Source organism: Palaemon carinicauda, chromosome 12 (genome assembly GCF_036898095.1).
Source record: "Palaemon carinicauda isolate YSFRI2023 chromosome 12, ASM3689809v2, whole genome shotgun sequence".
NCBI lineage: Eukaryota > Metazoa > Arthropoda > Malacostraca > Decapoda > Palaemonidae > Palaemon > Palaemon carinicauda.
Window position 1 is genome coordinate 144,924,158 of NC_090736.1, and position 15,926 is coordinate 144,940,083.

The 15,926-nt window shown below is 33.6% G+C and overlaps 1 protein-coding gene across 1 annotated transcript; it reads right to left on the bottom strand.

The window, feature by feature from the left end:
- Positions 1–12,522: 12,522 nt before the first annotated feature.
- On the bottom strand, positions 12,523–13,122 carry LOC137651113 (piggyBac transposable element-derived protein 3-like). Its single transcript, XM_068384250.1, has one exon. It carries the CDS (start codon positions 13,120–13,122, stop codon positions 12,523–12,525), a length of 600 nt encoding a protein of 199 aa, XP_068240351.1.
- Positions 13,123–15,926: the final 2,804 nt, after the last annotated feature.

Consider the following 15,926-nt stretch of genomic DNA (forward strand, 5'->3'; position numbering starts at 1 on the left):
ACATTAACCTAGATGATATCTCTTTCCATTCCACTACTTTACCTGTCATCCATTCACTCAGCAATAAAGCCACACCCTCTCTCTCTCTTCCCCTTTCAATCCCAGACACTCTACCAGAAATTTCACCAAACATCACTTCACCCTTTCCTTTTATATTCGTCTCACACAAGGTCAATACATCCATCCTTCTATTCCTAAACATACTTCCAATTTTACATCTTTTACTCTCTACCGTACTACATCCACGCACATTCAAACACCCCAAAACTAGAGTGCGGGGAGCAGTCACTCGCCCCCCAGCTCCATCTCTTTGTTGATGTCTCACAGGATGTAGATACAGGAGAGGGGGTTCCCAGCCCCCTCGTCCCGTCCCTTTTAGTCGTCTCTTACGACACGCAGGGATAACTTTGGCGCTATTCTGATTTTTATATACCCCCGCGGCCATAGTTACAGCATTAAATCAACAACAGATTTCCATTTATTAAATAATATCCGTTTTTGATTTAGTGACCTTCTGTTTGCATTATTATTGTTGTTGTTATTGTTGTTGTTATTATTATTATTATTGTTATTATTATTTAAGAACAAAAACAACATTCGAATATTTCATTCATATATAAACTATAAAGAGACGCGGTATGACAGCCTGTAATTCGATTAATTGCTCTCTCTCTCTCTCTCTCTCTCTCTCTCTCTCTCTCTCTCTCTCTCTCTCTCTCTCTCTCAATTTCGAATTCTGGTTTTCAGCAAATCTCGGTAAGTGCTTTTAAGGGCAAACGTTACCACTCCAGCCCCTAGTAATAATGACATGACATTTTTTGTTTATGTTACCTGTGCTTGCAATTACAAAATACATTTGTATTTACCATTATTAAATAAATATGATATATATATATATATATGTGTGTGTGTGTATATACTGTATATATATATTTATATATATGTATATATATATATATATATATATATATATATATGTGTGTGTGTGTGTGTGTATATACTGTATATATATTATATTTATATATATGTATATATATATATATATATATATATATATATGTATGTATATATACAGTATATATATGTATATAAGCTTTTTTGTTTAGTGAATTCATGTCACAGCAGTCAAGGATATATCACTATTAAGTCCACAAGAACAAAATATATTTGTTGAATATGATCGTCGATTTTAGCTGATTTTTTTTTCTCATTTTTTTCTGTAAATATTAAAAAAAAAAAATTCAATCCAATGTTTTGTATTTCATGGTTTTCATTTTTCCAATAAATACGAACTCGCTACATATCGCTTTGCTAGATTTATAAGAATGAAAAATTTATATTTGTTTTTAAACTTTTTTTTTTCATATACCATATTTTTATTTATTACCTCCGCCAAGAAGGTTATGTTTTCGAGTCGGTCTATTTATTTATTTGTGTGTGTGTCTCTGGACAGGATTACGTCAAAAGTACTCAACGGATTTTCACGGAATTTTCACTAAAGAAAAATATTAGATCATGGACAATCCAATTTAATTTAGGAGATAATCTGGATCCGGATCCAGGTTTGCATTTTAACAATTTTAAAGATTATGTCAAAATAAATTGATGGATTTTGACAAAATTTCCAGCCCAGATAAGATCTTAGGTCATGGACGACACCATTAACTCTCAGAGATGATCCTGTACCGGACCTGGATTTGCCGTTTTCATAATTTTAAAGATTATGTCAAAACAAATAAATGGATTTTGACGAAATTTCCAACCTAAATAAATCTCAGCCCATGGACGACTCCATTACCTTTCGGAGATGATCCGGTACGGGACCCGGATTCTAGATACGGATTTGCATTTTTCGTAATTTTAAAAATTACATCAAGACAAATTGACACATTGGATTTTCACCAAATTTGGACAATGGATAGATATTATACATCAGAAGAAACCATGAAAGTTCAGAGGTAATACGGATCAAGATCACGATTCTTGATCAACATTACACTTTCCACCATCTACTGCAGTCAGCATATGAAAAGTTGGAGGCTATGAACGTAGACTTTAGTTAAATGTTGGCACTATTTATTGGCAGAGGTCTGAAATCTCTAATTGCTCAATTTATTAATGTATTGATACCTATCTACACATCTAGTTATACAATAGTTTTTTTATGCTTTGATAGATTTCCCAAATATATATATATATATATATATATATATATATATATATATATATATATATATGTGTCTGTGTGTGTGTGTGTATATATATATATATATATATATATATATATATATATACAAATATAATTCTTTGAAAAAATAACTTCGTTTTGAGTCCATTTTTAAATGGGATTAGTTTATTAACCAATAATTAATGCAAAAATTTATTTTAATTGTTCATTACTTGTAGCTTGTTTATATCCATGTTTCCTTGTCTCACAGGGCTGGAGCCCTTGAGCTTATTAGCATCCTGATTTTCCAACTAGGGGTGTAGCATAGCTAGTAATAATAATAATAATAATAATGATAATAATAATAATAACAATAACAACAATAATAATAATAATAATAATAATAATAATAATAATAATAATGATAATAATAACAATAATAATAATAATAATAATAGTTTATTTATTCCCTTATTCCCTGTCCTCTCTGGGCTATTTTTGCCTGTTGGAGCCCTTGGGCTTACAGCATCCTGCTTTCCCAACTAGGGGTGTAGCTTACCTACTACTACTACTACTACTACTACTACTACTACTACTACTACTACTACTACTACCACCAATAATAATAATGATAATAATAACAACTAGCGGAACCCGTGTAAATTACACGAAATGATATTTTCAATACTAATTATCTTGTTCCTAACCTATACTGTACATGTTTGAATAAAATGTCCCGAGATTAATTTTATAATCTAGGTTATGGAAATTGATAGAACTCAATTTTTTGTCTAATATTTAAAGAAAGAATCAGGTGCTAAAGACAAAATTGGGAAAACTATATAAGATGTGTTTTGGTTAAGTAATCAAAGTCTAATGTGAATTTGTAAGAGTATACCATAAACTTATTTCCGTTTTCTTTAAAGCGTGAATTTGTAAGAGTATACTATGAAATTATTTCCGTTTTCTTTAAAGCGCGACACAAAATAAATAACACACGCTATCATATTAATATACAGTATAGATAATAATAATTAAATAATAATAATATTAATAATAATAATATAGATGAATGAATTAAAATTGATTCAAATCTCCCTATCTCCAACACTTTTATCCCCGAATGGCATTAAATGCCAATAGTTGAACCCTGTATATAAATTATATTCTGGCATTTTCTCATTCATCGCCTCTGGTTGATTGATTGACTGATTGATTTATGGAATTTGAGAGAAGTGAAATAGACACTGCATTTTTCTTTCTTTCGTTGGGATAGAAATACGTCAGCCTGGGAAGTATATGATTTAAATAGTGTTCATTGATGAACAGAGTTCTTAATGCCAGGGGATTGTTTAATAGAAATAATCTCTGTATTATTATTATTATTATTATTATTATTATTATTATTATTGTACGCGACCTGACAAAATGACGGTTGAATGCTTAGATAGATATTCACATACACGCTCATAGATTCAAACCTTCCCACCCCTCCCCCTTTCCTAACTACCACACGGCAATTGGGGCAATTTGTGGGAGATTGTCGTTGCAGCTCAGCGTGACAGGAAAGTAGTATATGTACATATATACACACATATATATGTATATATATATATATATATATATATATATATATATATAAAACCAGATGCTTGCTCTTCATTATATAGAGATTATTATTACTATTTTAATTTTTTTCAAATAAACCACACACACATGTATATGTATATATATATATATATATATATATATATATATATATATACACGAGTGTTAGTGATATATATATATATATATATATATATATATATATATATATATATATATATATATATATATATATTATATATATATACATACACGAGTGTTAGTGATATATATATATATATATATATATATATATATGCTGAATATTTTCATTGTTCAAATCTACTTTAGCGCAATATCCCATATATCTTTTAATCCTTTCCCGGCGTTATCCTCTCTCCGAAAATTTGTAGAATCCTTGTTCCTGCGTTTGATATCCTTTTAAGTTTCGACATCACCATTTTCTTCAGATTTTAATCTTTTTGAATAACCATTTTCCTTTTATTTCTCGTTTTGTTATTCCTTTTCATTTGTTTATTTTTCATATTTTTATTATATTGGTCTTTTTAGTCTTGTATTTATTCTGCTCACTTTTTTTCCGGCTTTTTTAACTTTATGGAAAAGTCAAATTTTGCAGCCCTTTCTTCATTTGCAGCAATTTTTTTCTTCATAAATCGACAAATTGAAAAAAGAGACATTTATGTTTGAAAATGAAAATGGTAAATACAGATAATTCTTTTTATTTTCTATTTTATGGAAAACTCAAATTTTGCTGCCTTTTCTTCATTTGCAGCATAAAGGTAATTTTTCATACATCGAAAAATTAATAAAAAAAAATGGTAAATTTGTTTGAAATATAAAATGGTAAATAACAGAAATGATGAAGACAAATAAAATATATATTTGTAAGAAAATTTTGAAGATAATTTTTTTCCAATTTTTAATATAAAAATCTTTTCCTTTAACTTTATTATCATCATCATTATTATTATTATTATTATTATTATTATTATTATTATTATTATTATTATTATTGTTACTATTGTTTTTATTATTTTTATTATTATAATTATTACAATTATTATTATTATTATTATTATTATTATTATTATTATTATTATTACTAGCTAAGCTACAGCCGTAGTTGAAAAAGCAGGATGCTATAAGCCCAAGTGCTCCAACTGGTAAAAATAGACCATTGGGAAAAGGAAACAAGGAAATATATAAACAAACAGAGAATTAATGAACAATCAAAATAAAATATTTTGATAACAGTTACAGCATTAAAATAATATTTCATATATAAACTATAAAAAACTTAAAAATAAGAGAAAGAAGATTAGGAAATATATGAACTATAAGATAAGTAATGAACAATCAAAATAAAATATTCTAACCACAGTAACATTGAAATAATATTTTATATCACTCGAGTCCGAAATGTAGATGAAAACATGATGAGGGGTACTTGGAGATGGTTTGGTCCTGTTCTTCGCACTTCCCAAGAGAGAGTAGTTCACCAAACGTTCACCTGGGGCTGGGCTCCACAAGGCACTAGAAGAGTTGGAAGACTCAGACATATATGGCTGAGGACTATGAGTCGCGAAGTATGAGATGACTGGCGAAATCTAACCGAGGCCCTTTGTGTCAATAGGCGTGGGAGGAGATGATGATGGTATAAACTATAAAAACTTAGAAAAAACTAGAGGAGGAAGAAAATAGAATATTATCACTCACCTTTACCAAACCATTCATTTAATGACAATTATTTATTTGTCCTTCCATGGGCGCCTAGAATCCCCCATTATTATTATTATTATTATTAAATGCTAAGCTACAACCCTAGTTGGAAAAGCAAGATGCTATAAGCCCAAGGGCCCCAACAGGGAAAATAGCCTAGTGAGAAAAGGAAATAAAGAAAAATAGAATATTTTAAGCATAGTAACAACATTAAAATAAATATTTCCTATAAAAACTTTAACAAAACAAGAGGAAGAGAAACTAGATATAGAGAACTCTAACCCAAAACAGTGGAAGACCATGGTACAGAAGTTATGGCACTACCCAAGATTAGAGAACAATGGTGTGATTTTGGAGTGTCCTTCTCCTAGAAGAGCTGCTTACCATAGCTGAAGAGTCTCTTCTACCCTTACCAAGAGGAAAGTAGCCACTGAACAATTATAGTGCAGTAGTTAACGCCTTGGGTGAAGAAGAATTGTTTGGCAATCTCAGTGTTGTCAGTTGTATGAGTACAGAGGAGAATCTATAAAGAATAGGCCAGACTATTTGGTGTGTGTGCAGGCAAAGGGAAAGAACCGTAACCAGAGAGAAGGGTCCTATGTAGTACTGTCTGGCCAGTCAAAGGACTCCATAACTCTCTAGCGGTAGTATCTCAACGGGTGGTTGGTGCCCAGGCCAACCTACTACCTGGAAATAGAAGAAAACGAGTAAGATATATAAGAAAAAAAAATCCTCTTTCTTCATAACTGCCACATTAATTGACGTGTTTCCCAAACCGTTGGTAATTAATACTCGAATTGACTAAGTATGTCCATTTTATGAGAAAAGATTTGTTTCATTTTACCTGATGAGGTGGAAAAAATAATTCGCTTCATTGGCGCTCGTCTGAGGAGGGGATCTGCTGTTGACAGTAACAGCCGCTGGATAAGAAGACAGCGAAAGGGTTTTCTTCCAGATATGTTTTTGATAAACGTTTCCGTATGTCGTATTGTTAAACGTTTTTCTATGGTGTATTTGTTCAGCGTTTTGTCTATGGTGTGTTTGTTAAACGTTTCTATATGTTTTAATTGTTAGATGTTTTTCTCTTTGTTAAACGTTTCTGTATGGCGTATTTGTTAAACGTTTTCTATGGCGTATTTGCTGAACGTTTTCTTATGGCGTAGTTGTTAACGTTTTGTCTATGGTGTGTTTGTTAAACGTTTCCTTATGGTGTATTTGTTAAACGTTTTTCTATGGTGTATTTGTCAAACGTTTCTCCATGGTGTATTTGTGAAACGTTTTATTATGGTGTATTTGTTAAACGTTTCCTAATGGTGTATTTGTGAAATGTTTCTCTATGGTGTATTTGTTAAACGTTTTTCTATGGTGCATTTGTGAAACATTTCTGGTAGGGTATTTGTTAAACGTTTTTCTATGGTGTATTTGTGAAACGTTTCTGTTGGGGTATTTGTTAAACGTTTTTCTATGGAGTATTTGTTAAACGTTTCCTTATGGTGTATTCTTTAAACGGTTTATGGTGTATTTGGTAAACGTTTCCTTATGGTGTAATTATTAAACGTTTCCTTATGGTGTATATATTAAACGTTTCCGTATGGTATATTTGTTAAACGTATCTGTATAGTGTATTTGTTAAACGTTTCCTTATGGTGTATTTGTTAAACGTTTCTGTATGGTGTATTTGTTAAACGTTTCCTTATGGTGTATTTGTTAAACGTTTCTGTATGGTGTATTTGTTAAACGTTTCCGTATGGTGTATTTGTTAAACGTTTCTGTATGGAGTATTTGTTAAACGTGTCTGCATGAAGTATTTGTTTCAATATATGAATAAAAGTCGTAATTTATTCCTCGAGATGCGTATATAAAAGTCAGGTTTCTGTCCAGTGCAAAAACAACTTTGAGTCAGGGCGGTAATTGAATGGGTGACCCTGGAATAAACTGAAGGTTAATGACTATTCATAATTGAGAGTGGATAGATTGAGAATAGATAGAGTAGGTTAGAGCCAGGTTCATAAACGATAGATTAATCGAAAAATAATCTGGAAGTTTTAGGTTTAATAGGAAATGAATCTCGAAAAAAGGGTGAGATGTAAATTATTGTTGATCTCTTTACTTTATGAAAAGTATATTATTATTATTATTATTATTATTATTATTATTATTATTATTATTATTATTATTATTATTAAATGTTGGAAAAGCAGGATGCTATAAGGCCACGGGCCCCAGCAGGGAAAACAGCTCAGTGTGGAAAGGAAAAAAAAAAATATTTTAAGAAGAGTAACGAAATTAAAATAAATATCTCCAAAAACTTCAACAAAAAAGAGGAAGAGAAATTAGATAGAATAGTGTGCCCGAGTGTACACTCAAGCAGGAGAACTCTGACCCAAGACAGTGGAAGACCATGGTACAGAGGCTATGGCACTACCCAAGACTACAGAACAATGGTTTGATTTTGGAGTGACCTTCTCCTTGAAGAGCTGCTTACCATAGCTAAAGAGTCTCTTCTACCCTTACCAAGAGGAAAGTAGCCCCTGAACGATTGCAGTGCAGTAGTTAACCCCTTGGGTGAAGAAGGTTTAGTAATCCTAGTGTTGTCAGGTGTATGAGGACAGAGGAGAATCTATAAAGAATAGGCCAGACTATTCGGTGTCTGTGTAGGCAAAGGGAAAGAACCGTAACCAGAGAAAAGGATCCAATGTAGTACTGTCTGTTCAGTCAAAGGATCCCTTAACTCTCTAGCGGTAGTATCTCAACTGGCGGCTGGTGCAAATTCGAAAGAATATTAGATGATATATGGAATGTAAGATATATCACATAGTAAAATAGCCGACTATGTTATTTAAAAAAAAAAATAAATATTAATGGGGATGAATTATTTTTTAACCCCACAAAAAAAAATGCAAGTGTTTATGAAACATTGCGTAATATGCCTATATGAAATTTAAGATTTATTACTAGATAATATATTCGACTATGTTGTTTAAAGGGAAGTGAATATTAATGGGGAATAAATTCAATAAATAAATTATTTCATAAAAAAATGACAAAATAAGAAGAAAGATTAAAATAAAATTTTATCTTTTTACTGTCAGAAAAAATTGTGTTAGAATTTGAAAGAATTTTTGGAATTTTATTCGATATATGAATTTTAAAATTTATCAATAAATTCACATAGTCTAATATGATATTTAGAAGAAAATAAATCATAGGGATGAAGAACAACCAATAAATTATTTATTTTTTAACTAAAAAATGTATTTTATGCACAGAACAAGTGGTTAATATCCTTGGCCGGTGTGACACAAATTCATAAACGAAAAACTACAAATGTTATTATTACCTTTTTCATAATGGCTGTAAGTAAAAGCGTACTTCATAATTGTAAGCGCAAGGTACATAAACAAAATAGTATTTCATTACTGGCCGTGGTATGAGTGAAAGCATTTAGCAATGAAAGCCATTGCCATGATTGCTGTAAACCAAAATGCTAAAATTCTTACGGAGAGAGAGAGAGAGAGAGAGAGAGAGAGAGAGAGAGAGAGAGAGAGAGAGAGAGAGAGAGATTTGGCATTTCATTTTTTGAGAACACTAACGCAGACATAAATATATGTATGGAGAGAGAGAGAGAGAGAGAGAGAGAGAGAGAGAGAGAGATTTGGCATTTCAGTTTTTGAGAACACTAACGCAGACATAAATATATGTATGGAGAGAGAGAGAGAGAGAGAGAGAGAGAGAGAGAGAGAGAGAGAGAGAGAGAGATTTGGCATTTCAGTTTTTGAGAACACTGACACAGACATAAATATATGTATGAAGAGAGAGAGAGAGAGAGAGAGAGAGAGAGAGAGAGAGAGAGAGAGAGAGAGAGATTTGGCATTTCAGTTTTTGAGAACACTGACACAGATATAAATATATGTATGGAGAGAGAGAGCGAGAGAGAGAGAGAGAGAGAGAGAGAGAGAGAGAGAGAGAGAGAGAGAGAGAGAGCCTTACCTTATTGCCTTATTCTATGTTTGGGTTCCCTCAGGTCCCTCAGTGCGAGGCACCTCTTATATCCACCAGAGAGTTGCTAATGCATCTTCCGGTGTATTTTGCAACTTCCAGTCTTCGATGGTCTGGGATGCATCTTAGGTATTTATCGAGCTTATTTCTAAACACATCTACGCTCACTCCTGATATGTTTCTTAGATGAGCTGGCGGTGCATTGAATAGTCGCTGCATTATCGATGCTGGTGCCTTGTGGATTATTGTCCTGTGTGGCTTCCTTAGTTTTCCTGGTATAGTTTTGGGCACTATTAATCTACCTCGGCTTGCTCTTTCTGATATTTTTAGCTCCACGATGTTTTCAGTAATTCCTTCGATTTGCTTCCATGCTTGTATTATCATATAGCGTTCTCTTCTCCTTTCTAGACTGTACAATTTTAAAAATTGCAGTCCTTCCTAGTAGTCAAGGTCCTCAACGTCTTCTATTCTAGCAGGAAAGGACCTTTGTACACTCTATTTCTATAATATCCTTTTGGTAGTGTGGGTACCATGTCACATTGCAGTACTCGAGTGTACTACGTACATAAGTTTTGTACAGCATAATCATGTGTTCAGATTTTCTTGTTTTAAAGTGTCTGAATAGGATTCTCATTTTTGCTTTACATTTAGCCAATAGTGTTGCTATTTGGTTGTTGCATAACATATTCCCGTTTAACATTACACCAAGGTCTTTAATTGCTTCCTTGTTTTTATTGTCTCGTTATTAAGTCCCCTGTATGCATATACCATTCTTTCTCTGTTTCCATAATTTATTGATTCGAATTTATCGGAGTTAAATGCCATCCTAGTTATCTCCGCCCATTCATACATTTTGTTTAGATCTCTTTGTAATGAGTTCCTATCTTCATCGCAAGTAATTTCTCTACTCATTCTTGTGTCATCGGCGAAACTTCTCACTACAGAGTCTTTAACGTTACAATCTATGTCTGAGATCATTATAACAAACAGCAGTGCAGCTAATACCGTACCTTGTGGCACGCCAGATATTACTGAGCTTCATCTGATTTCTCGTCATTTGCAACCACTATCTGTTTTCTTTTTTGTAGAAATTCTTTTATCAATTTTCCTATCTTTTTCTCTAATATATTATGGTCTACCTTGTCAAAGGCTTTTGCAAAATCTAGATAGACCACATCTGTCTTTTTCATTTATCATACTTTTGTATATGTTTTCATAGTGTGCTACCAGTTGGGTTTGTGTACTTTTTTCCGGTTACAAAACCGTGTTGACCTTTATTAAATAAATTATTTTTAACCAAAGGATTCATTATTTTCTTTTTTATTACCCTCTCATACACTTTCATAATATGTGATGTTAGACTAACAGGTCTATAATTGCTTGCCTCTAGTCTTGATCCAATTTTGAAAATAGGAGTTATATACTCGAATGCTAGTTTATGTTTATCATATATCTCGCTCATATCTACACTTTGTCTTAGCAGTATTGCAAGTGGCTTCACGATAGTGTGTGCAGTTTTTTAACAAAATCGCTGGAACTCCATATATATATATATATATATATATATATATATATATATATATATATATATATATATATATATATACATGTGTGTGTGTGTGTTTCGTGTTTTCTTGATTTGGGTTTAAATCCAACCCTTCACTGAAGTCGAGTGAACTACTTCTCGGGCGGGTCCATATTAATCATCTAACGAAACATTTTCATCATAACTTATACAATTCTTTGATTGTAGCATCTTCCAAATCATATGATCTTTGAAAAGTAATGTCTTTAGTTTCTTCTTAAATTCAATTGCTCCCTTTAGGTCCTTCATTTCAGTTGGCAGTTTATTATAATGTCTAGGCGCACAGTAGCTAAAAGCCCTTTCACCAAATTTACTATTTGTTCTTGGTTCAGATAGCCTATGTTTGTCACTCATGTGTCTTGTGTTAACATTTGTTTCTAGTTCTAGTTTATTCAGGCATTCTTTTGATATTTTGGTTCATTTTGTTTCAGTATCTTAAACGTTAGTAAGAGTAGCTTGTATTCAATTCTCGCTTTTACCGGTAGCCAGTATAATTTAATTAGTGCAGGGGTAACTCTTTCCCTATTGTGTAGTACTTTTATTAATCTAGCGGCTCTGTTTTGTACTCTCTGAATTTTCTTCAGCTGATAATTTGGTAAGCCATAGAACAGTGAGTTGCAGTGTGTATATATATATATATATATATATATATATATATATATATATATATATATATATATATATATCCCTTTTGATTAGAGATAGCATAACGTATTGATAAGGTTTGTGAATTGCCATGATCAACAAATCTGTACTAGTCAGGGTCACCCATACTAGGTTGGTTTGCTGTGAGCGATCAGCGATTAAACAAAAATCTCCTGCTGCCAGCAATCCGCCATGGCCTGCATGGGTGAGAAAACTGGCCAAACCCCAGAGATGATTTTGTCATGTCTGAGGCCTTTGTCCTGCAGTTGACCAGAACCGGCTATATTTATTGTTGTTGTTACTGTTGTTGCAGGTCTTCACGGTTCCGTATTTAGACCTGACATAATCATTAATTTTTTCAAATCGCATTCTTTTAGTAACAAATTGATTGATTGATTTAAAGTTTTCAGGCATCCTGACATTTAAGTTAGTAACAAATAATTGTTAATTATTCTGCTCTTCATGAACATTTGGTATTTTTGCATTTACCTTATCCCATATCTGCCCGAACTATTTATTTTCTTAAAACTATATTTATCTATATTTTCATGATAAGGGTGATGTAAATGATACACCAAAAGTCTTTATTTCATTTTATTTAGCACAGTAAGGACAGAATAGAATGTGACATATATGTTACGCTAGGCAGATACAAGGACATTTTCCATATAATGAACATTGTTTTGGGATTCTACAAAAACATTCTATAAAAGTTATTGCAGTCCCCCCACCCCCAACTAAAGTCCTCAAACTCTTATTCACTTTGTGTGAAAGGGAAGGTTGCAAGGTATGCAGAGTCCTACATTACATTTACTACACTGAATAGTGGAACTTTTTGACATCCATCACCTGCACATCGTCTTCGTTTCTTTCCTGCTGTTTCTACGAGGTAATGTTCCATTCCATTATAGCGAATATCCTCCAGAACACGTTTATCCTCTTGTCCTGAGTAAGATGGAGGCCTTCCTTTTCCTTTTGGAGGAACACCATACCTTTTGAGGTAGGTTTCAGCAAGTGGTTCCTTGAATACACACTGCATCAATTTCCCTCCAGGCTTTTTATGCAACAGCCAAGCATTCTGTACAGTCGCATGAACCAACCATGTAAATATGCACCACCACCACTTCTTTCCCCGGAACAAGATTCGATGCTTGTTCACATTTTGGTCTTGCCTGTCAGTTCCTCCCATATGCTGACTGTATTCTTGGAGGATCTTGTGGCAGTCAACTTCTATCTTCCTTTTCTCTTTCTGGCAATGTCTTTTCACCTTAATTGAAGAATCATTTGTGTGAATTGTCGAGGCTATTGCCACAACTGAATTATCCATCCATCTACATACAACAATCTTGTTTTCCTTGTCCACAAAATATTCACTGCTTCCTCTTTTCTGCTTCTTCATCTGTTGTACTGGCCTCAAAGGCAACCTTTACATCTGTTTTCTCTTACTGTTCCTGAACCCCTGTATTTTCTGTCTTGAATTTACTTCAACAACGGAGAATAAGTGAAGAGATTGTCAAAGTAAAAATTGTATGGGAAGTGTCTCATATCTCCTGGCAGTGAGTCGATGTTCTTCAGAACAGTAGCTGCACATTTACCGAATGTTTTCTCATTTTTGGACATTTCCTTTATATGTGCATCTTTGATATACTGTGGGTCAAATCTTACCAGTATCCATCATCTGTATATAGCCACCAAGCTTTGTATCCAAATCTTATGGTCTTTCCTCTAATGCACTGCTTACATCCATGTTTTCCAAAGTATTCAATCATTGCTTCATCATGTGAAAGTGATTTTTCAGGTTGAAAATGACTTATGAACCTATTTGAAATCAATTTTACTAAAGGACACACTTTTGCTTATTTGTCTGCTTTAATTAGTGCGTAATTGTCAGCAAAATGGATGAACTGCATAATTTTCTCAAACCTGTTTCTTCTCATTGCATTGTACACAGCTTCATTTCTTGTCAAAGGGGAATTCTACCAAAATAATCTTCGCAAAGAAACAGGTACTATACCAGATACCAACAGAATTCCCAAGAAGACTTTCAATTCTTCCTTAGTTACCGGTCAAAGAAGTTTCTCTCTTGGACTTAGAATAGACAATGGTCTGATCAACTATCATACCCCACACTCCTTCATAAAAAGATAGATAAAAAAAGTTCCATGGGTGAAAAATCTCTGTACTTTGCATAACTGGGCTCTGGAAAGATGCAATCTACCGAACTGAGAAGATTACCTCGACGCCATTTTGGGTTCTTGTATCGTGAACTATGACTGGTACTACTATATTCTTCACTGTCTCCATCATCTTCTGTAGTGCATCGACCATCAAGGAACACTGCCTCAGCATGACAAATTGTCTATCAGACCACCCTCATCTTCTGCCGAATCTTCATTAGTCAGTTCAATATACAGCTGCAGCTGGTGTATCTTCATCTTCTAGTATGTTTAGAATTTCTGCACAAGTCAGACCTCTGAAAAAAAAAGAACAGATAAATTTATCATTAGTAACAAACTAGAAAGAATATAACCAATAATATCAAACATATATGAAACAGAGACATATATGTTACCGCTGGACTGAATATGGTTTAATACAAAAAATTCTAAAGTTGGGGAATATTAATCAACACATAATATTCGCCACTGTGTTCTGTTTAACAATATCAATAATGAAAAAGAAGAATTTCCTGCAGGAAAATTTAAAGCTTGCTCACCTTTTACTCAAAGCCAATGTTAGCGGAGGAGCTACTTCTCAGCACAACGACTGTCAGCAGACTAGCTGATGCAGCCTACGCCACTTGTGCATGCACGTTCTCACATGTCCTGGCTACACAACTGACAGTCCTGTTCAAACCTGTTTCATCATGTGGAGATGTGGCATGCATTAACATTGTATACAAGTAGCGTGACTTATATGTTACGCTGGGCATTAAATGGGATATTAATATTATTATTATTATTATTATTATTATTATTATTATTATTATTCCTACAGTTTAATACATGGCTGTTGGGTGCCCAATCGTGATAAATTATCTAGCATATGCTAGCATTTGTACTGCTCCATTCAAAGCCATAATTTTTAATTGTCTTTCCTCTATTAGCTTTTCCATCACAACACGTCTCTCACCAAGGTATTAAAAGGGTTAAAATTAACAAGTCTAATGACTTAAACTCGTCTAACTGTGGTAACGCGTCCGCCTAGCCATTCGCACTGGCAGCAGATCGATCCCAGGCCCGGTTGGGCACCACAGTGGGGGGTTGACTTGCCCGGCTAACATTCTAGGGAGCATCTATTCTGATGAAACTGGAACTAAAACCAGACACCTGTAAATCAAATTAAGCTTTAAAAAGTAGCCCTTCTATCAAACAACTAGAAAAGCACTCTGAGAATGCTGACCTCCGCCACGGCAGCTTATTTCTAGAAGAACCAGCTTGCCTTTCCCAGAATCAATTTAGATTAGACCCTAGGGTTAATTGAAGCCTGTGCGACAACAATGTGCGAGCTTGGGGTTAAGGTCAGGGTAAATTCGGTCGACCTTTTACTCAAATTTGACCTTAACCTTTGACCCAGGACTTTCAAAATTTGATCACTTCCACGTCTCAACATAACAATTTATCCCTGAAAGTTTCACGACTCTATGAATAAAATAGTGACCCGGAAGTTGTACGCAAACAAACAGAAACATGGAAAAAAAAAGGCGAAAACATAACCTCCTCCCAACTTCGCTGATGAGGTTAAAAATTCCTAGCATTTGAAAGCTGCTGTAACACGAAGACCAACGTAACAGAAGCAATTTTACCAACATAAATATTTCTAAGGTAGGGGAACAATTCCGCCACCCCCCCCCCCCCCCCCCGAGAAACACCATTCCATAAAAACCAGCCGATATCGAAAAGCAACTTTTCAATATTTAACAGTCACATGTGAGTTACTGAAGTGCAAAATAGTCGACTGTAGCAGGTAAACATTGGGTCATGCTGCTACCAAAGATCTTTTCTGCCTTCAATATCTGGCCCTTCCTATTTGAGTTTTTTTTTTTTCTTTCTTTTTTTACACCAATAATATTCCATACTAGTGTACTGCGACCTGTTTAAAAATGACGGATAGATATTTTGATAGATATGCACACATTCGCACACGCAAACCCCCCACCCCCCCCCCCTCTCAGCAAGGTATAAATACTCTCTCTCCCCCGTA

Coding starts and splice junctions, on each gene's coding strand:
- LOC137651113 (XM_068384250.1), bottom strand. CDS start 13,122: ATGAAGAAGCAGAAAAGAGGAAGCAGTGAATATTTTGTGGACAAGGAA.